At 24.7% G+C, this 24,266-nt stretch overlaps 1 protein-coding gene across 1 annotated transcript; it reads left to right on the top strand.

Annotated features, from left to right (window-relative positions):
* The first annotated feature begins 19,997 nt into the window (after positions 1-19,997).
* Positions 19,998-21,872, top strand: LOC145841694 (kelch-like protein 7). Its single transcript, XM_082949045.1, has 2 exons — positions 19,998-20,175; positions 20,692-21,872. Exons 1-2 carry the CDS (start codon positions 19,998-20,000, stop codon positions 21,870-21,872), a joined length of 1,359 nt encoding a protein of 452 aa, XP_082805171.1.
* The last annotated feature ends 2,394 nt before the right edge of the window (positions 21,873-24,266 follow it).

Genomic DNA, 24,266 nt, shown 5'->3' with positions numbered 1-24,266 from the left:
GTCCGAGTTTGTGAAATTGAATTATTAAAATTTCAATCGTCGTTGTAAAGCTTGGATGAAGATACATTTAATTTATTGGTGCTACTCATCTTAATTAAATCCTACCTTATTTAACTACTATCTAATATACACCAGATGGTATTTTAGTCTACCTTATATATATCCGTCAAGAAAGTTTCAAGAATATATATATAATTTCAACATTAAGTTGTCCAATTTTGAATTATACGAGTTTAAATTGTCGCATTTAAGTTGTCCGAATTTAAATTTTCGGAATATGACTTGTCAGAGTTTGATTTTTTAAGTTGATATTGTCCGAATTTGAATTTTCAGAATTTGACATGTCCAAGTTTAAATTGGCGCTATTAATTGTGGGAATTTTGCTTGTCCGAGTTTAAGTTGTCGCATTTAAATCCTCGAATTTGAACTGTGGGAATTTACTTATCAGAGTTTAGTTTGTCGCATTAAAGTTTTCCAAATATAAATTTTCGGAATTTTAATTGTCCGAATTTAAATTGTCAGAATTTAATTTGAAAACTGTTGGAATTTTAGTTGTCTGAGTTTAATTGTCGCATTTAAGATGTCCAGATTTGAGTTTTTGGAAACTAAGTTGTTTTAGTTTAAATTGTCGCATTTAAGTTTTTCTAATTTAAATTTTCGAAATTTGAGTCGTCGGAGTTTAAACTGTCGCATTTAAAGTCGGCCAAATTTTATTTTTCGGAATTTGACTTTTCCAAGTTTAAATTGCCACATTTAAATATTTCTCAGTTTAAATTTCCGGAATTATGTAAGTTTAAATTATTTGAACTTAAACTGTTGGAATTTGAACTGTTTGAGTTTATATTGTCGCATTTAAGTTCTCCTTATTTGAATTTTCATATTTTGAAATGTCTCAGATTAAATTGTCGCATTTAAGTTGTCCGAATTAAAATTTTTAGAAATTTTATTGTCAACGTTAAAATCGTCGTATTTAAGATGTACTAGTGTGAACTGTAGAAATTTGATCTTTTTAGAGACTTTTCCGAGTTTTCGTAATTAAAGTTGTCCAAATTTGAATTTTAAGATTTTACTTGTCTAGTTTAAGTTTTTGAATTTAGGTTTTCTGAATTTAAATGGTGGGAATTCAAATTGTACAAGTTTAATTTGTAGGAATTTAAGCTAACAAAATTTAATTGTAAGATTTTGACTCTTCCGAATTTAAATTTTAGGAATTTAAGTTGTCTGAATTTGAATTGTCGGAATTAGACTTTTCTAAATTTAAATTGTCGGAATTTAAATTTCCGAATATGAATTGTGGGAATTTGAATAGTCCGAGTTTGAATTGCGCAATTAGATTGTCCAAAATTAGATTGTTGAATTTTGACCTTTCCGAGTTTATATTGTCACATTTAAGTTATCCAAGTTTATTTGATTTATCCGTGCTCATATTGTCGCATAGTTATTCTACTTTGAATTGTCCGAATTTAAGTTTTTGAAACTTAACTAGTCCAAGTTTAAATTGTCGCATTTAGATTGTCAGAATTTGAATTGATGGAATTTGATTGTCTGAGATTAAACTGTCGCATTTAAGTTGTCCGAATTTGAACTTTCGAAATTTGACTAGTCCTAGTTTTAATTTTTGGAATTTGAATTGTCCAAGTTTAAATAGTCGTTATTTAAATTGTTGTAATTTGAGTTGTCTTAATGTGAATGTCGAGTTTAAGTTGTCGGAACTTGATTAGTCCGAATGTGAACTGTCGTAATTAGACTAATCAGAATTTTAATAGATGCGCACCCCCGTTTAAGTTAGTAACATACAATTTTTTCAAGATTTACTTAAAAAACTTAATTTATTTAATAAAGAAAAAAACATTAAAATACTAAATTAAATATTATTAAAATACTTAATAAAGAAAATTTAATAATTTTTTTTTAATATACATTTATATAAGTTTATATTTAGTAATGAAATATATAAATTTCCTTAATGTAGATAATCTATTTTAGATAAAGTTTTTCTCATAAACGTCTTTGAAGAAAATAAAAACATTTATTAATATTCTTTTCAAAGTTAAATAAGTAAAAAATAGATTAAGCTTATTGACAAAGCTTTTAAAATGACCGTTGTACCAACTACATGACTTCATTTATAGTTCAAAATGGTTTTATATTTATATATTTGACTGAACCTGTAATTTGTTTTTAGTTTTAATGACGTCACATAGAGCTTAATTGTTTTTTTTTGAAGAGTGTGCGTGCAAAAATAATAAAAACTTAAATGCAATAAAAGGAGGTGTTAACTATTAATAACTTAAAAATATTAAGCTATTAAGTAAGTTTAAAATTACAAAAGCAGTAAATAACTAGTATCGGTAAGAAACTGATGTTAGTAACACTAGTAGTTAATAAAATTACTAGTTTACAAAACAATATTTCTAGAAGTATTTTAAAATTTAGTTATTACAATAACAAAGAACAGTATTACTTTTTGTCATTTTCAAATGATTATGAACTTTTCTTTAATTGTCATTTTGATTTTTATTGTAAAAGTGAAATAATGTTAACAAACCAAACAAATGACTTTTTATACCAAAAATACTCGCAAAATTTTTTACTCCCTATGAAACCAATTGATAAGTAATAGATGAAGTAATTTTTTTAACATGTCATTTGTTGTTTACATTAATTAAAAAAAAAACTTATTTTAACCTAGAAGAATAAAAATGCTTGACATTTAACTTTATGAAATACTTTTTCTAATACACTAGCACTAACTAAACTGAGAGTGAGAGTTTAAAATGTTTTCAAATATATAAATCAGCGCAAAAATAACTAGTATTGATATATATAGTTATATAGAACTTTACTTTCTTTTAAGCATAAAAATCTCGTTTAACCATTAATTAATGTTCACACATTTATTCAGTAAAACTCTTTCACGAAGCGCTTACAAGTAAGTTTATGAAGTATAAACCGTGATAAATTTCCGTATTATTCCGTGATAAACAAATATTTTTGAAATCCTGGTTTTAAAGCATTATAAAGTAGAAGCAAATAAAGTAGGATAAGTTATAACGACAGCTGGAAAAGTACAGAAAGTTTTAAAAAGTTCGAATAAAAATATTGATTTTGTTTAAATCATAAGTAAAAATCATGTGTATCCACGAATATACCAAGTAATAAATGTATGATACATCTATAAAAATAAAAAATAATCACATAAATTTATAGATAGCTTTAACTTAAGAATAAATTTTATTATTAGAGTAGTTATTCGAGGTTTAACTTTTTTCAGGAAATTTTTGGCAAGGTATAAAACAATATTATCAATGATTTTACATAAGCTAACTTTTTCTGATCAGAAATAAGATAAATCATGTAGAAAACTTACTAAATAGTTTAGTAAATTATAGCTTTAAACTCAGATTAATCCCAAGCCAATTTGTAGAAAAAGTATCAATATAGTTCAAACATGTCAAAACGTGTTATACTAGAAAAAGTAATAAATAAATAGTTATTCATTTTTAGTACCATTGTATCATTTAAAAAATCATAAAATACCTTAGTTCACAATTTAAAATAAACATCTCAAGTATATAGATATATGTATTTATTAACTATTTCTAGAAGTAAATGCTTCCTTTTAGCATTAAAAGTTTATAGCTTTTTAAGTTATGATATTAATAGTCATGTTTATCTAGGTTTGATTTTCAAAACGCTGAATTTTGATTTATACGGAATAGTTGTAAACATAACTGCAATAGTCTTTAAAAAAAATAATATTTGCTTTATAATTAGCATCAATAAAAACTATTTACTAAAATACCAGGATAAATAAATCTACTTTATCTTTTAGTTATGTATAAATTCTATATTTACTTAAAATGATATAACTTTACTTAAAATATCTATAAAGTTTAAAAAGCATTCAATTTTATAATTGTAGTAGAATTTTGTATATAAACTATAAAGTATAGCATAATTATTAATTTAATTAGTGCAATTTCTAGTATTATTAAACACTATACATTTAGTTGCATATAAATTATGTTTATTTAAAAAAACTTTTTTTTTAGATTGTTAAAAGTTACCATCAAACGAAATACATCTATAGAAGTTTAAACCTTTTTCAACTGATAACAGGCATATTGTGACTAGTGTTAAGATATAATGAATTAAACAAAATCACTACTAAGAAATTGATTACTGAATTAAAAAATGCATTTGAATAGAATTAAAATACTTATAAAATTTTGTAAGCATACTGCTTAAGAATTTTTTTGGGCTTATGATAAATGTAGTAAGTTTTTGTACATTACAAACTTTTTTCGAGTAAATTTGTCAAAATGCTAACAGCTGTAATGCAAATTGATCAAAAAGACGATTGAACTTTTGTTTCTATTAAGTGAATAATTTCACGCCCGAGTAGATAAAGCAATCATTTTAAAAGTATGGTACTATTACTTAGTTATAAAAGCTTGTAGTAAATCTGAAAGACTTGTAAGTTCACTTATTTAATATATAAACTATATTATCTCATAAGTACACAACATTTGAAATTGAATAAAAGTATAACAATAAACTACAGGTAAACATTTTTTTTGTTGGCTGTTTTTCGTATAAATAAAAATAGTTCTAAAGACTAAAATTACAAAACAAAAACGAGATCAAGGTCTTTTTTTTTTCGATTACTAAACAAATGTTTTTGTTAACTTCATAATAAGTTTAAGGTATAAACTACTGATCTACCGAATTAAAATTTTGGATTTGGCTTGACTTTGGAAACCCAAAAAGAATAGTTCAAGGAGCTGTAAATACATTCCTAAGTAGATTGACAACTTTGCTGTTTCTAATATTGGAACTAATTATTGCAGAAATGAAAAAAAAATGAGTAATTTATTTAAAAACCCGGAAAAATTCAATTGATGATAAGAAATGCATTTTGAGCACGTTTGATGTTGTAAACTTGTATTAATCTTTGTCGATAAATCTGGTGACCAAAGCTCTTGTTGAGGCTTTGGAATTGTGCTTGGAGTTTAAAACACCAATGACTTAATACTTAGTTGTCTATCAGGAATAGCTCTGCGTAATAACTCTTTAGTCTTTCAAGAAAAATATTTCAAACAAAAGAAAGGAATTATAACAGGTGATAACAACTTTGTTTTATAGCAAATATTTCATTGCACTACATAATGATGAAACCTACAAATGTAAAATGCATTTCATAACGTTTATCTTTCTATCTTGAAATCTGATCGTATGTGTATCTTCTTCTGTAACTATTTAGTCTTCACTTATACTGATAATGGTTTCTTAGTGTGCAATAACCACCACTTATATAATTGTTTTGTTGAGGTCTCTGCTGCCTATCAAATTGCTGGCTATAAATTGATCATATGTTTATGGCATACTTGGACCCCTGGATTGGTTTGCCGTTTGGGTCTGATACGTTTGAGGCCGCAGACATGTTTATATTACCCATAACAATATCGAACTGGACAACTTCGCCTTGTGCTACTTATCTTTATAATTTACTCGGGTTGTTTTTGGTAGTGACATGTTTATAACAACAGGAATTTATTGACTAACGGTCAAACATGAACATTAGGTGAAATTATTAAAGAGAAAAATAAGAACAGCTTTCTTTTCTCACGTACAAATACTTAAATATAGTTTAACAATAACTTGTATCTTTTTACTCATACAATTATAGGACTCAACTAAAAATTTAGAGAAAATACATCGCTGCTATCTTAAACAAATTCACATTTTTATTACACACTTCATCCACTAAACTCGGTAATTATTCATCGTTTCAATTTCTAAAATAAACAGATCTATAGCGGCGTATTTCTACAATACTGTGATGATAATCAACTATCTATAGTTAATTTAAAAATTACATACTCAGATTATGATTGGTAATTTTAGTATAAAGATATTAGCGTGGTTTTCGTATTTAAAGACTCTTGTTGTAAATCACCAAAACAACAATCATAGTTCGGAATCATTCATTAACACAATTAAAAATATAATTAAAAAAAATCATCATTGAATGATTTGTATATTTTGTTAGAATTTTTGTTTTAGAACAACCAAATAGTATTCAAACACTTTACTTAAAAGTGCGACTCTTACTAAATATTATTACATTTCAGGTTTATAATTTTGCTTTACCTTATTTTTTGAAATAAAGTCTTTATAAGTCAGGTTTTATTAAATATGACTATTTTAAACATTTTTTTTATATTTTGATTTGTAAATATCACACTCTTGATAATGTTAGTCTAAGGAGAAAATTAATTATCTCAACCGCTAGAGATATATGTATTAATTTTTGTTATTGCGTTTTTTATTGTTAATATCTAAAAAGGAAAAAATATTAAGTTAATTTGCTATTTGTTTTGATGTCAGATAGATGTTTCGTCATTTTTAAGTACGAAATATCTCCAATGGTGTTTATTAGTGTTTTAAGTACTCGTAAATCGTCTGTAGTTAATTTAATTCAATAAGCAATAAATAATAAAATCAGTCATAGTGTATAAATATGAAAAAGTTTTATTTTTTTATTCTTGAAAAAGTAAACAACTTTTTGTTTAAATCCAATATATGGTTCTTAGTTGAGCACGATATCAAAACAAAAATATTAAAACTTACACTTTTTTATTCAAAATACATAGAATGACGATTTAAAATACAAAAAGGCATTTAAACAAAGTTAAAATAGCTAAGAAGTAACAGTTTGTAAAAAAAACACATGCTTTAATCGACAAGACACCAAATGTGGTATTAATAATGATAAGCTGACACAACGAAAAAATAGTATAAAATTGACGCTTCAAAGTCGGCACATTCTTGTTTTCTTGTGTTTTTCGTTGGCAACTTTTACCATGACTTCTTGGCGTGATTTTTCTCCTACAAGACTTTTTTATTTAAAGCAGCCTTAGACAAATTGCTTTGATAAATATCGTTGTTCTTTCCTAATACATTTGCGAAACCAACGAAACTTTTGCTTAGTTCCTTTGACTCGAAACAAGCTGTATCGAACACTTGAGATTGTGAATAAAGAAACAACTCATCAAACTTTTGAACTAATATTTTTTCAAGACTCTTTTGTTCTTCAGTGTTGAGCTCTTTGCAAAACTGCATGAAAACTTTTATTACGGGAGATTGATAGTTGTAACATGTAGGCCAGTACTTTATTAATTTTGAAACTATTTGAACTCGCTGGAACTTGAAAATACTAAAAGTAATTTCAAAAATTTCTAAAAATATCGAAAATGCTTTCTTTTCCTCTTTGCTCTCAATCGAAGTTTTCAACTGAAATTCTCTGTACAAATCAACAATGTAGAAAATGAATCTCTCTGAAAATTTAGATTTTCAAAAAAAAAACTTTCCATCGAATAGAATTTTCAATCTGTTTTTGAGATCCAACAAACCGATTTCAAAACTATCTAAATGCTGATTGTTATTTTTCCAAAAATTTTTCAATTTTAAAGTATCATTAAACTCAACGATGTTATTTAATATAAATGTTTTAAAACCTTTTTCTGACAGCGCTCTACCGAGTTTTTCATCTTTTAAAATCGACCTCCAAAGCATTATTCGAAAGGCGAAACCCACATCTTTGTCGGACGCTAAAATTGTCATGTAATGTGAACTAATATTCTCTACAATTTTAGTGAATGGACGAATGTTCAAAGCAGCAAAAGTAATGGACACAATAAAACCACAATAATATTTGTTTGTCTCAATATTCAATTCAGCTCTACTTTCTAATAGCTTTCCTGGTAGAAAAAGACTAAACACATCAGCAGGTCTTAAATCCTTTTGATTCAGTTTGATTTTCATACACCTTTCTAAGTCCCTGGCTATTTCCTTGTAAGACTTCATGTTGAACCAAGTTCTGATTTCTTCTTCAAAAAGGTTTTTCCGTACAACTTTCATTTTATTATTTTATTTTATATACTGAAAACAAAAATGGTGAGATAATAAATAGAAAAAAGTTCAAATATAATTTATAGTAAGTTTATAGGAAATACTGAAGTTTTATTTACAATTTTAAGATACAAAAGATATTTTTATGTATGGACACAAATGAATAATAAAATTTAAAGAAATCTTTTTTATATTTATATTACAACAATAACTTGTAAGCTGACACTTTTTTTTAATAGTTCAATATACAGAATTCGTAATTTATTTATACTAATGAATTTTCCGCTGACTTTTCAATCCTTGTAAAAAAACATTAAGCATTTTAATGTTATAGTATAATGTAAAAGCACACTAAATACCGTAATTAAATTTAAACTTACTTTAGAACTAAAAGATACTTTAAGATATTCCATACTACTTATAAACTAGTCATGAAATTTTGTGGTTTTTTTATATAAAAGAACATATCAAATATTAAATAGTAAAGAAAAACCATATTTTAGAAAATACATTAAATGGTATCAATTTCTTGTGAACTTAAACACAAGAATTAAATCTAACAGGAATAAACTATAACAATGTATATTTTAACAAATAATTAGCTACTTGAATCAAAATGAAAAAAACATTTGTAAGTAATAAAAAATATTTGAAAAGTAATGTACAGTAAACAATAAAAAATCAAATAAGTACAGTCCTGTAGAATTTTTTGACCGAACACCACTTCAATCACACTGTGACTGGTTTATATAGCTATATCTTTTAAATGTAGACTTGTTTAGAAACAACTTGCTTTCTGGTTGACTGATTTTATATTAATTGATTAATAGCTAAATGGAACAGAAATGAAACTGATATTCCTTCACAGTTCCTCTTCCTGTAATTTTCAAAGAGAGTCTCCTTCTACCCTCTCTTCGCTTTTTTTATTCGAAGAGAGTCTCATTTCACCTTTCTTCTTCCTATTTGCTACGATGAAGGCGAGAAAAAGTATTTTTTTCTTTGACTGTCTGGCTTCCCCTAGTTCTTTAAAGTAACAGCAGAAAATAATATATAATTTTAGTCTTAAAGCTAGTTAAGTAGGAAATATTTAAGTAGAGAAGAGAATAAAAATAAAATGTTTTCAAAGTATGGTTTTAAAGCTTTTACATTAAAAAACTTAAATATTACTTAAAATTTTATATATGCCATTTCAGATTATTTTCCTGAATAAATTTTCTATAACTACGTAAAGTTATAACACCAACATTGTATTGAAAATAAAGTTTTAACTTTTTAACTAAAAATAATATTCAAATTTTATTCTTATGCAGTCCCTATTATCCAATTCCTACAAATTTTAGCACGTTACTGGTCATTGCTGTTTTAGTTACTAATTAATACATAATTACAATTATTTTTGACTTATTGACTTAAAACTTTTTGACTCTGTGGATTTAGATTTTGTCAGTTCTATTGTGACTTTTTGGAAAATAAAAAATGTCAGTCCTTTTTGACTTTGTTGACTTAGAATTGGTAGTACTCTTTTCTTTTTGTGGACTGAAAATTGTCAATTGTATTTTGACTTTATGAACTTGAAATTTGTTTGTTCTATAGTGACATGGTGGATTTACACTGGTACAAAATATTTTTATGTTTAAATTTTAACACCCTGTGGTATTCTCTTTAATGATCCCTTATTGTTTGATGTTTTTTTTTTTTTATCCCTGAAATAAAGACAATAGCAACGAAAAACGCAGCAAAAAGATCTTCAGTTGCAGAACATCTAATAAATAATAGAGATTGTGCTAGGAAATATGACATATCCAGATTTAGAATAATCCATCATTGCAATAGTGTGTTTGATCTCGTGAAGTTGGAGGCTATCTCTATATTTTTGGAGAAACCAGAACTGTGTAAACAGAAGGAATTTGATTATAAAGTGTCTTTATTTAGTTAAATTATCTATTTTTTATCCGTTAGTAGTATTTGAGTTTAATTATTTATTACTTTACACTGATTATTTATTGTGCTTATTACTTTGTTAGTTTTAACTTTTTGTGTTTTTGTTTAAAAACTTAATCATAGTTTTAGAATTGTTCTACTGTTAAGTTCTGACGAAAAGTAGTGTAATACGTATAAACTATCACAGAAAAACTTGAGAGAGTGTTTTATTTATTTGTTTTTTCGTTTTTTTTTTTTGTGTTTCTTGTTAAATTTCAAGGGCTTTTAAAAGAGCAAATAGTTAATGTGAGTATAGCTTCTTAAATACTTACTAAGTGCAAGCATCACTATAGAATTTCTTTAAAACTATGAAATAAAAATATGTGAACACTGTCTTAAAAATAGAGAGTGTACAAACAAGTAACTTTTTGTTGCTAAAAATGCTTAAAAATGTTTTTTTTTTATCTAAAACAGTTTGACTAGTGATTCTATACCCGGAGGAAGCCATGTAGGTTTATATTGTAGTGTACAACCTTATTTAATTATGACCTTAGATTTACTGTATGCTGTTTTCATGGTTGACACAGATCAAGCTGAGAAAAATTTCCTGACTTTTTCCTGACTCTTTGCCGAAATTTACCTGACTTTTCTAAATAAAACTCTTAATTTAAAATTATTCTCGAATACATAATCTAACACTTTAAACTATACAAAACTTTCAGTCTAATTTTAATACAGATTAAAACTACAGTTTTTTTTTTTTTGCTAAATTCAATCATCAAACTTCTATTACATCACTTGAACCATCTGTGTATGATTGATGTATTTGCAATAAACAGCTCTATCAGCAAAAAAATTGTATTATTACCTTAAAATTAGGGATTGTCTGAAAAAAGACACAATTTTTTAGCATTTCCTAGCATAAGTTTTACTTATATAAATTTTTTATTTATTTAATAAAATACTACCCCAACTATTTATTATAAAACCTCTAACCTAAAAGTTAATTAAAATAGAATATACTTAAGTAACTGTTAAAAACTACATAAAAATGCAAACTATACAACTGTTGTATAAAATATTTTCTTGTCCTTAAGTATAAAAGTTGAAACAAATAGATATACTCTTATTTATTTTTAAAACTTAAGTTTTTCTACAAAATATAAAAATAATAAATAAACCTTATCTTGACATACACCTGTCTTATATCTTATTTTATAAATTTGAACAACTTTAAAAAAATTATAAAAGGGAAAAGTATACACATCAGTTTGTTACATAAAATACTAAACTAATTGCTTAATTATAAAGAACTCAACTATTTATTCAAACAAAAAACACTTTTGATTCTAAAATTATGCTAAATAAACGTTTGTGTATATATCACAGTCTCATTATGGAAGTGTCCTTGCTCAGATAATTAATGCTTAAAAGCATACAAAAACTGCTTGTACATGTAGTGTACTTGTTCAATATGTTAATAGAAAAGTTTTGCAGTTTTATAAAGGATATTTTACTAATTTTTACTATATGAAGGCCTTGGAAAATAAAGAATTTTGTAAATTTAAACTGAAAAAGTCTGACTATTTTTAAGTTTTATCAAATTTCCTGACTTTTGTCATTTTTTAAAATTTTTCCTGAATTTTGTCATTTAAAAAAAAAAATTCTGACTTTTTCTGACCATGTGGCAACCCTGTGTTTTAGTCTACTTTATATAAATCAAACTAGACAGCTACAACAATGTATATTTTATATAAAAAAACATAAAAAAATATTATAAAAACTCTACTTTAGAAACATAAATAACTTTTGTTAGCCAAATGTAAATAAGTACAACTTAAAAAACAAATTTTAATAGAATAATACTGATAAAACTATCATTTATAATAACAATTTAAAATCTTTAAAAAACTCTGAAACAATTTAGTATTGTTTAAATGATACATTTTATAATAAAACTATAAATTAAACTACTAAGTTTGCATGCAGATTTTAATAAAAAACAAATGTCTAAACTCTTAGTCTTCAGGTCTTATTAACAACTTTATGCTATAGCAATAATAACATTGCCTGAGATACTAAAGTTCTGGTTAAGTGATTTTGTAACACTCAACATTCAAACAACTTTTGAAGTGTGTCGGAATTTTCTTTAAAATTAACAGTATTAAGACAAGTATGTACACAATAAATAGCTACTTAAGATCTTAACGCATAAGATTGAATCAACTTTTTAATTTAATACTTAACAGTCTCAAAGTACCTTAAAAAGTTTAAAAATGCTAGTTTATACAGAAAATTATTGTAACTCAAATATTAAACCATGCAATGCTGCAAGATTAATGTAACTTGAATTTTCATTAGTTTTAATTATATGTGAGTCCTTTTTTGATGTGACGGAAATCCCCCAGTATTCGCTGAGTCAGCAAAAAAACTAAAAAAATCAGGTTTTAATTAGATTTTAATTTCTTTGGGTAAGATGGGTTAGGTTTAAAGGTATAAATATTGGAAACATTAAAAAAAAAAGTTTAATTAATTATTTAGCAAATATTTGGGGAAAACACCTCCGCTTTAATATCTGACCCAGTATATGTAAGAACATTTTGGACTTTAAATATTTGGTAAAATGTGGAGGTTAAAATTTACTTTATAAAAATAAATCTGTAAAAAGAAAAATATATATATATCTATAGTTTTAAAAACTAATTAATAAGGTTATAGTTAATAAATTCAAAGAACTTAACTACTAAAGAATATATATTTAACTAAAATGAGAGAGTAAGTAATATTTTATTTAAGAAAATGTTACATTTAACTTTTTTAGTAACTTTAAACTTATTTTATAATTAAATTTAAATTAGATATTTGTCTCTATATCAGTTAACATATTATTAAAAAAAAAATCTTTACTGTATTACCAGTCTAAAACAGATCTTCCATTTGGTTTTAAAACATATTTAATAAAACCAATTTTTAATTTTTAGCATCTTTTAAAACTTTTATTTTGAGAAATCTTATTGTTATACTGTTGTCACTGTAATTACTTAAACTTTAATATTATAACAATATATACAAAATTGCTCCATGTAACTACTAAAAAATGTAAGTTTTGTATTTTTTTCAAAAAGTTAATTTCTTAATAATTCTATCTAAAAAAGCTTGTATCCCCAAAAACCATTAATTGAGTTACACTTGAATTTAATTTTTACTTTAAATTGAGTTCTTTATTTCCTGAAACATTAACTAAAGTCTGTTAAAAATTTTCTCAGTAGAAGTTCAAGTAAGTCTTAAACTTTTTTTCAAAGTTTTAATAACTAAAACATCTAAAGTTCAAGTATATGACAAGAACTAAGATTACTGGCACACTCAAATTTATTTAAAACTAAAACCTTAAAAGCGCTGTTTTACTCCAGCTTAATTAGTTTTAAATTAGTGTTTTCCAAAGTGGGCCAAGTGTCACTTTGGGGGCATGGCAGATATTTTGCGGGCGATGAATAGCAAAAGAGCCACAAGGGGCCATGAGGTCATAATTTTTAATTTACACAAGATATTTCTGAGTTGATGATGAAGAGCAAAAATGAGTTTTTAGTGTTTTTTAGTAGTTTTTAAGTAATCTTACTGAATGGGGCCATGGCTTTCTTATTTTTTTAAAAGAGGCCATGTTAATTGATTATTTAAAATGAAACAAAGGTTTATAGTAATTTATAAAATATAAATGGTAAAATTACTTTTTTACCTGTTAAAAATATGAAGAATAATGAAGAGCTTAATTGTTTATTGTGTCTTTACGAAAAATTAAATGGTGACATTTATTAAAGACTAAATATCATAAATCACTTAGTTGAAGCAATAAGTAGTTGTAAAAATGCTGACGTCAAAGAAAACTAATATTTACACTTATTTTAGTGTAGTTAGTATTATTTTTAGATAAATTTTAGTTTAGAATTTAAAAGTACAATTTTTTTATATTTAATACAAAGTATTAATTTGGTGTTTAAACTTATTAAGTAGGAATTATTTAAGTAGACAGTTGTAAAAAAATATGGTTTTAAAGCTCTAAATTTTAAAGAATAATAGTGCTTAAAATTATCTAAAAGCTTTTTTAGAACATTTTATTGGCAAAAACATTCAACAACTAAAAAAATAACATCAACATTATATTAAAAAATACACTTTAAACAAAAAAACTCACTTAATTGTTGTGCTTTTGAAAACCCCTATAAAAAAAAATCACTGAAAATTTTCAGCATAATTTTTATCTTTGCTGTCTAAGTTATTAATTATAATGTCTTTTTGTATAATCCTATTAATATTAACAGTCTGACATAAGTTCAACGTGACTTACTGTGACTTAAAATTGGTCACCATTATTGAGAGCTATGTGTACTTATATTTTGTCAATTTTCTTGTGAGGTTGTAGAATTATAAAATGTAAGTTCTATTGCAACTGTGTGGACTCAGAATTTGTTAGTTCTATATTGACTTTGTGATTTTAAGTTATGTCAGTTCTATTGTGAAGTTTCGGACTTAAAAGTTGTCAGTCCTTTTTTGACTTGGTGGGTTCAAAGTTTGTCAACTTTATTATTACATTTGTTAGTTCTATAGGGATTTTGTGTAATTGTTTTTAGATAATGGCTTTGTTATTTACATTATAACACCAAATGACTGCGATTCTTAACCTTGGGATTTCCCCTTGAGGTGAATTACCTTATTTTAAAGGGTAAGTTTTCTTTATTACGAGCTTTGTAAACAATATTTATTAATTTTATTTTTATTTATAAGTTATTGATTAACTGTAATTGTTTCCGAGTTAAATAAACTATTTAAATTTTGCCTTTTATCTGTATCTAATGAGCTTAAGGTTAAAAAAAATCTAGTTTTTTCCTTAACTTAAAGTATTATTTAAGATATTTGGGGTAAATTAGGAAATAACTTCCAAAGTGTATTATGACATGAAAAAAGTGTAAAAAACGCTCCCCTTTGGTATGTTTATCAATATGAATCCTTACTGTCTGATGATTTTTTCAACCCCCTATGTCTTTCTAGTTCAACTGAAGGACTACCAAAAAAGCAAATAGTATATGTGAGTATTGCTTTTAAAGTATTAAAATACTTGAGCTTTATTGTAAATTTCACCTAGATCTACTTATAAATAAGGAACACCATGAAATTAAATTGTCAAACATATAAGAAAGTGAGATAAAAATGTGAAAAATAATGTCTTAAAAAAAGGTTATATATACTTCTAAATTTTGAGGATGCCATCTAAGGTCATAGATTAGTATACAACCACACTAAAAACATAATTGAATTAAAACAACAAGTTAGAACTTTATAATACTTTAAGATATTATATACTACCTATAAAAACTGGGCATAACTTTTGGTGGCTGTATTCTATTTAAAAGAATATATCAGACACTTAAAAATAAAAAATCATCATACTTAAAAAAATTTTAAATTTAGTCAAATCTTTAAAAAATAATTAAGTCTAACGAGAACATGCTAAAAGATTGTATATCTATATTCAAATAAATCTATAAAAAAATAAAAAAATTTAAGTATAAATATACTAAATGTTCCTAAATGAACCTTAAAAAAAAACATTAAAATAATAAATAAATTCAGTTCTGTAACTTCATCTATAAGGTCTTAACTGGAATACCAATACAATCACACTGTAGATGATTTAAAAAACTATATATTGAAGATTTTAATGAAGATACACCAATTTATATTAAGGTATTAAAAAAAAAAAAATTAATTGTTGTTGAAAACGAAAATATACATAACTTATTTTTTTTATTAATATACAGAACTCAAAAATTTGACATTAAAAGAAGTTTTCCGCACTCTTTTTAAACCTTGTTTTTTTTAATATTAATAAAAAACATTATGCGTTGTAAGGTTTTAGTGTAATGTACAACCACACTAAAAACCATAAGTAAATTTAAAATTAACTTGAAACTAAATATTTTATAAAATTTATAAAAACTAAATATGACTTTTGGTTGATGTATTTAAAAATCTAAAACATATCAAACACTAAGAAGTAAAGAACATCATACTTTAGAAAACACTTTAGATGTGGTTAAAATTTTTACACAAGAATTAATTCTTACAGGAATATACTATAAGAATGTTTATTTGAATCAAGAGTTAACTACTTACAACTAAAATAAAAAATCAATTGTATTTGTAAAAACTATTTAAAAACAACTTTACAATAAACAAAATAACAAGAAATAAGTTCAGATCTGGAAGTCCATCTCACAAATCTTTACTAGTACATCTTCGCAATTACACTGTTGATGGTTTTTTATAGCTGAGCTGTGTATTAAACGAAATAAACTTGCTTTCTGGTTGAAAGATTTTATAACAATGCTTAAATGATGTTCAAATGAATGCAACATACTGAATGCAATGTTTATTCAATCAATACGATTACAGTATTGACTTTTTTGTTAAATAAAATTTTATTCTTAAACAATCTGGAGAAATTTAGTTTTTATATATTAAATCAAACTAAACGTCAATGTTGTTTTATATATTAAACACATATTAAAACTTATGTCTAGTAGAATAAAATTTGAACTTTTTACTATAAATAAAACTAACTTTGCTCAAACATCATCAATTAAAAAAAGTCTTTAGGCATTAAACAGTCTTAATTTTTTATTTAAATACAGTTTTTTAGATTTTTAATCAGATATCAGATTTTTAATACAAAATTTAATATAACAAGTGATTTTAGACATATATATTATATCTAATAAAGTATATCTGTTAAAAAGAATCAAAAAACTATTTTTCAAATTATTTATTTTTACACTAAGTTCTTACTCTTATAGTTAACTAAGAACTGATTATATCAATAAAAAATTCCAGACCTAAACATACCAATAAAACATTCAGTTACATTCACTGACCTTATTCAAACCTAATGTAAACGTATCATGTTAATGTTTGAGTTTATTTGAACAACTCATTTATAAACTTTTACAATAATTTGTTTGTACTATCTTATCTTAACTCAGTTTTACATGATAAATTGTTAATTCTGTCTTTTGTAGCGGTAAATGATATTTTAGAAAACATGCTTTAAAAAACAGTTTAATATATTTTTTATACTTTTTTAAAAACACTTAACAATATAACTGGTATTGTAATAATATATTCAAAGATTACAATAAAATACTAATCAAAAATACTGTCAAAACTACTTTATTATGTCGTAATAAAACAAACAGTTTCTCTGCTGTTCCATTTAGTTGAACATCAAGCATTATAAAATCAGTCAACCGAATAGAAAGTTTACATTTTTTACAAATAGCTATGTAAACTAGTAACAGTATAATTGCAGTGACTTATAGTCAAGTTTTTCCAGATGTATTTCTAGATTTGTACTTAGTTATTATTATTTTAGTTGTTAAATGCAAAGTTAATTTTAAAATAATGTTTAGTTCTTATGGTTTTGTATGTTTGATTTCAATTTAATTGTACATTTTTATAGTAGATTTAACTCTAGTGTAAAAGTTTTGACCACATTTAAAGTATTTTATATAGTACAATGTACATGGTATTTAACAATATATACTGTTTGGAATTGTTCTTTAACACAATATGTTCATTCATCTGTCATGCCTAGTTTTTATAGAATAAATTTAGTATTAAGAAAAGTTAGTTTAGTTTAAGTTAGTCATGGTTTCTAGTGTAAATGTAACATGTACAAGTACTTCACAAACATATTATTTAAGCATACCCACATCTGTAGTCTATAATTGGCTACCTCAAGGTAATTAATCACCATTCTGTTAGGTAACAGTGAGAGTATATCATCCAAAAATTTTTACTTGTATATTACTTTTAGTTTTAAAAGTAATTTTTATCTCACATTCCTATGTTTTTGTCATATTTAATTAAACAGTGTATTATATAAAAGTAGATTTAAAGAGACTTTACAATAAAACTTGAATTTAAATTTTAAGAATCAATACTCAGAATTAACATCTGCCTCTATTAAAAGCCATTCAGATCTAACTAATAAGAAAACTGGGGTTGGAAAAACCACCAGGCAATAAGGTGTCATATTGGTAAAAATGCCATAGGGGGATTTAAATTTCCACAAAGTCACAATAGAACTTTAGAATTTAAGTTTTAAAAGTCAAAGTAAAACCGACAAACTTTAAGTCCAAAAATTCACAATAGAACTGACAAATTTTAAGTCCAAAAACGTCACAAAATAACTGACAAAATTCAAGTCCACAAATTCACAACTTAACTGAAAATATTTAGTCCACAAAGTCACTACAAAACTAATAAAAGTTTAAATAAATGATAAAAGTATTGATAATGTATGAATACAACTATTTTACAAATAGTGGTGATCAAATTTAAGTCACAGTGAGTAAAATTAAAATAATTTAAGGCACTAAATCTAAATAGCATAGTAGAAAAAAAGCTATATTTATTAATAACTGAGACAGCAAAAACCAGTATCATGCTAATAATTTGTATCATAGGGGTTTGCATAGACATGACAGCTGAGTGATATTTTTAATAAAAAAGTTGTTTCAATTTTAATTTTAATGTTATTTTTTGCCTAGTTTTTGGAAACTTTTGCTATTTAAATACTATAAAAAAACTTTTAGAGAATTTTTACTCAAAACATTTTTTGATTGTGAGACATTTAAAACCGTTTTTTGAAAACTATTTTATTATTACTTTCTATTTAAACTGTCCTATTTTAAATAAAATTAATGCTTTGTTTTTTTTTTCTGCTGTTATTTAAAAGATTTTGGGAAATTGCACTGTTTCACAATAATATTTACTTTCTTAGCTATTCTCCAAGACAAGTAAGTTTATATTCTCTTCAAACAAAAGAGAGAGGAAGGGTCAGGTTAGATTGTTTTTGAAAATGGAAAGAAAGGAAGTGTAACAGAATACTACTTATACTACTTTTCTATTTAGTTGATAATGTTATAAAATCAGTCAAACAAAAAAGCAAGTTGATCTGTAGAATGTTTACAATTTAAAGGTATAGCTATATAAACTACACACAGTGTGCTTGCAGTGATATTCTAGTCAGGACTTTCTAGAATTCTAGATGAATTTCCAAATTTGTACTTAATTATTATTTAAATTGTTTGTTGTAAAATTGTTTTTAAATATTGTTTAGTACTTCTATGTTTGTATTTTTCATTCAAATTTCAACTCAGTTATTTATTTTTAAAGAAAATTCCTGTTACATTTGTTTTTGTGTAAAAGTTTTTTCCACATTTTGTTTAATATTTTTACTTAAGTTAATTTGTAGAATTTAAGCAAGTTTCAGACTTTTTTATGTAATGGTTTGTAATAAGCTGGGCAAAAGGTTAATAATTTAAAAATATTTGTCTGTTTTGTGTGTTAAAAGGATAGAGTTACTAGTTTAAAAATTTTCATTATGTTAATATATATAAAACAAACAGATGAATATAAAAATATTTTATACATTTATTACAAATAAAATAAAAAATAAAAATTTACTAATTTAGTGAAGAATTAATAATAGCTTAGTACTTTTATCAAGCTACTAAATATGTTTTCTATTTTAAATTAATTTAATTATCCTTGTTGGACTAACTTAAAGCTTGTTGAGTATTTTAAATTTTAACAGTAAACTTGATTATAAACAAACTTAAAAAAATATTAAATGGTTTCTAATACTCATGTAGCATAACACTTGATATATAAGTTTTTGTTTTGAAGTCTATAATTAATTAGACTATGCTGTTTTAAGTTGTTATAGTAAAAAATTAAAACATAAAATTTTTATATCTTTTATAGAAATTTTAAAAAAACTTTATTATTTAAGTTAAATTAGACTTTTTTATTTATACCTAGGTTTGTATTCACTCTAAAAATATAATATTATATAAAGTTTTTTTTTAATAATAAAAAACATTTTTTATTAAATTAAAACTAAATATTGTTAAATAATTTTCTAGTTAAATTTAGTTTCCTTTTTTAGTAAACTTTTAGTACATATTATTGTATAATAAAAAGTTATTTAATAAGACCTTTAAAAATGTATTTTATACTTTATTATACTTGAACGTTTATGATGTATTGTACAATTTTGTTTTACTTAAACTTGACATTTTTTTAGATTGTTAAGAGTTAAAATGAAAAGAAGTGCATTCCAACAACAAGAAGTCATTTCAACTGAAAACAATCAGAATGAAATTGACTTAAAGAAAATAAAACTTGAAAAAGTATCACTACCATCAAGTAGCTGTATTGAATTTCAGACATTTTGTAAAAATTCTGCAAAGGAAAAATTACAAGGTTTCAACAAATCTGGTAAGTGATGGTTTAAAATAGTTATTTCTGAGTGTGCGCAATGTCTAATAGTACTAATTCTAACTATCTATAAATACATAAAAAAGTAAATAAACATTTGATCAATATATCGACTCTACCATTTTAGTATTTGAAATTTAACAAGCAAAAAAGTAGCAACAAGTATATATATTTTTATTTAAATATCTGTTAAATATCCTAAAATTCTTATTAATAAAAGTTTTAAAGATAACATTTTTAAAATATTTTTGATTTAGATAAGTATTTTAAGTTGCTAAAAATTCTATAATCTAATTTTAGGTAAAATAAGGAATAACCGAATAAAAATGATTTCGATGGTCAAGTCTAGTTTATTGTTTTTAGATGAAGACAGTAAAAATAAACTATGCCAAGTAATGAACAAGAAAGTTAAAACTCATAATGCTGCAACTTATTATCAGTTATCTAGACTTTTCTACTTACCAAGTCTTTATAAAACTATGGTTAGCTATATAGAACGTTGTTTTGTACTGGTAGTTGAAACTAAAAGCTTTCTAGAATTAGAACTTAGTGCCATCTCAAGAATACTTACAAGTTCTAGTTTACAAATAGATTCAGAAGTTGACGTTTACGATTCAGTGAATAAATGGTTGACTTACAACAAAGAAGAACGAAGCAAATTTGCAAAACAATTGTTATTAAAAGTTCGTCTAAATCTTTTATCCGATCACTGTTTAGAATATCTCTTAAATGAGTCGACATGTATTTCTACGAATGATGAATGTGTTGAAGTGTTTAACAACAGAAATAGATTTTATCAGTTAGATTCTACAACTTGTAATAAAAATAGATACTGTAGTCAATCAATATGCAATGTAATTATTTGTGGAGGACTTAGTCTTAAAAGCGATAGAGCCATTTGTCAAGTTAAACGGTTTGATGAAAATGTCAACAAAAGACTTTCAAATCTTCCGTCAATGTTAGCAGAAAGACATAGTTCTAAAGCAATTTATCTTAAAGGAGATATTTATGTTTTTGGTGGTTTTGATATTAATCTCAGTCGTATAAATTCCGTTGAAAAATATTCACTTAAGAAGAAAACATGGAGTGTAGTAACTAATATACCTGATGACCGTCAAAACTTTTGTGCTTGTGCATTTATGGATAAAATTTATTTATTTGGAGGTAGTAATCCCGAACCTTATGAAACATTAAACTCTTGCCTTCAGCTTGACACAAAACAATTGAAATGGAAAAAAGTTGCAGAAATGAACGAAATGAGACAAAGCGCAGCATGTGCAATATTTGAAGAAAATATTGTTGTTTCTGGTGGATATTATTATGGTAATTTAAACACCGTAGAATCATATGATGTTTTTGCTAATACTTGGACACCAATGCCAAGTATGATCGGAAGAAGGAGTTTTCATAGTTTAGTTTGTGTTAAAAGTAAAATTTTTGCAATTGGTAGTGCAAATTTAAACACAAATTGTGAAGTTTTCGATAAAAGTAGCAATATGTTTGCCAAACTTAAAGCTCCTAATTTTTATTCACTTGGTGTGACAACTGTTCCAGTTGGGAGTAAAATATTTGTTCTTCATGATTATAACGACCATGTGCTATGTTATGACTTTGATAAAAATGAGTGGTCAGAAAATTCTTGCAAAGCTCTTAAAAGCATTTCTAGTTTTGCAGCTGTCAGAATGCCTTTATATTAAAAGCTAGCAAACACAGTGTACCAGTAAATTTATAGTGATAACTGTTAATTTTTTTAAGTTAGAGGATTTTAAATACTCAGGTTGTAAATTAAAGGTATTTTTTAACTGAAAATTTTAAATTATAATGTGCATTTCATATTGCATTCGCTTACTTGTTTTATTTTTTTCAAGGGGTTCATAGGATGCAAGAAACCAGTCAAAACACGCCACTGCCTTTGAAAATAAAATTATAATACCATTTAAGTTTTGTTAAGTGTTTTTATATAAGTATAAATTTGAACTGATTAGAAACTTTAATAAGAACTATTATATATATATATATATATTAAACTGTTTTTGAAAGCATGCTTTTTCTAATATAATTTAAGCTAGAAAGGACAGAATTGAAAATTTAGCATGTAAAATTGAGTTAGGATAAGATAGTTTTTATACAACCAATTCATTATAAATGAATTTAAATGAGTTGTTCTAATAAACTTAAACATTAAAATGATGAGTTTACATTAGGTTTGAATAAGGTCAGTGAATATAACTGTTTGTTTTATTGGTATGGAATTTTTTTTGAAGTCATCAGTTGTTAACTAACTAAAATAATGAAAACTGCCCCTTAATGCGTTTTTTTTATGTATTCAATAGAAATAAATACTTCCTTCGTAGAAAAAGACTTATTAACATATACATTAAATTCTTAAAATTAATTTTAAAGTTTTTTATCAAAATACAGTTCAGTTAGTTTTTGATTCTTAACTTACTATATTGATACAGCTTTTTATTCAATTACTATTTGTGGTTAAATTTTTATCTAAAATTTTGTAAGTTAATAAAAGGTTTTAATTTACAAAAAAAAAGTTTTGTCAAATGTAACTAATTGATTTATTAAACTAAAATATAATAATTAAGTTTTTCGTAAGATAGTATTTATCAAAATTTACCCATATTTAGTCTATACAGTACATTTGTATATAGTATGTATTGAATAATATTACTGTGCTCATAAGTAACAATATTTTTGCAGTAATTTAACTACTTGTTTTTAGTATCAAATAATTATTAGAAACTAAATTTTATAATGAACAATTTAATGAGGTAAGAATTATATTAATATGAATATATGTGTTATAACATACAACATTAATAAAAACTACTCAAGATCTTTGTCTCTGTATAGCCTTTTATAGAGTAAATCTTTTTATTATTTTAAGTATTTATGCTTAAGCGTTTCCTTTTTTTTAAGTTATTAGTTTAAAGTGTATAATTAAAATATACTAGTTAGGTCGTTTTAAATTAACAAAAACTCAAAAAAAAATTTATCATCAAACACAAATTTTCATCACAATTATACCTACTTTACAAATAATCGTAAAGTACATTTCAAGATATAGCTAAATAAACTAGCCACAGTAAGATTGCAGTGAGTTCAAGACAAGACTTCCAGATTTGTACTTAATTATTATTTTGATTATTTGTTTCCATGTTACCTTTTAATCAATGTTTAGTACTTGTATATTTTTTTATTTGACTTCCAATTAAACCATATTTTCTAAAAGTATATTCCAGTTAAATTTAATTCATGTGTAAAAGTTTGACCATATTAAAAGTATTTTAAAAAGTATGATGTTCTTTATATACCTTTTAGTATTTGAAATGTTATTTATAATAAAGTATAAACTAATAATGTAACTTGTTTTAAATCAAACAATTTAAAGTTCTCGACTTAAATGTCTTTAAGGAGATTTATATCCAATATTTATTTTAGCAGTTTATTACAAACAATATTGTTTATTGTTTGTAATAAACTGCTAAAATAAATATTGGATAAAATATAAACACCAAAATTCATTATTAGTATATTTAGGTAGTATGGAATATTTTAAAGTATCATTTAGTTCTGAGTTAAGTTTTAATTAAAATATGGTTTTTAGCCTGCTTGTACTGTCCTCTATACTCCTACAAAGCTACCTCAAGATTAAGAACCGACAGTCCTTTAGGTAATAGTTAAACAAGACCAAGACAGTATTTTATCTAAAAAATTTATACTTTTATATATAACCCTTTATTGTAAAGCAGTATTTATCACATTTTCATCAAATATTCTTATAAATTTGAAATTTTTTCATCCAAAATGCATTTTACTTAAATTTAGATTTAAAGAAATATCAGATCTACAACAAAGCTTACATATTTATTATTTAGGAGACAATACTCAAATTTACTATTTCCATTTAAAAGTCCTTGAGTTTTCACATGAAAGACATGGGGATTGAAAAAACCATCAGACAACAGGTGGTTCTATTGATAAAATACCATAAGGATTTGATATTAAATAAAAAACAATGCGTATCATTTAAGGTAACTACACAAAGTAATTTAAAAAAAATAGCAAACTTTAAGTCC

Source organism: Thalia democratica, chromosome 7 (assembly GCF_965202585.1).
Source record: "Thalia democratica chromosome 7, ktThaDemo2.hap1.1, whole genome shotgun sequence".
NCBI classification, from domain to species: Eukaryota; Metazoa; Chordata; class Thaliacea; order Salpida; family Salpidae; genus Thalia; species Thalia democratica.
The sequence above is the reverse complement of the archived record's forward strand: the minus strand, read 5'-3'. Positions and strand labels throughout refer to the sequence as shown.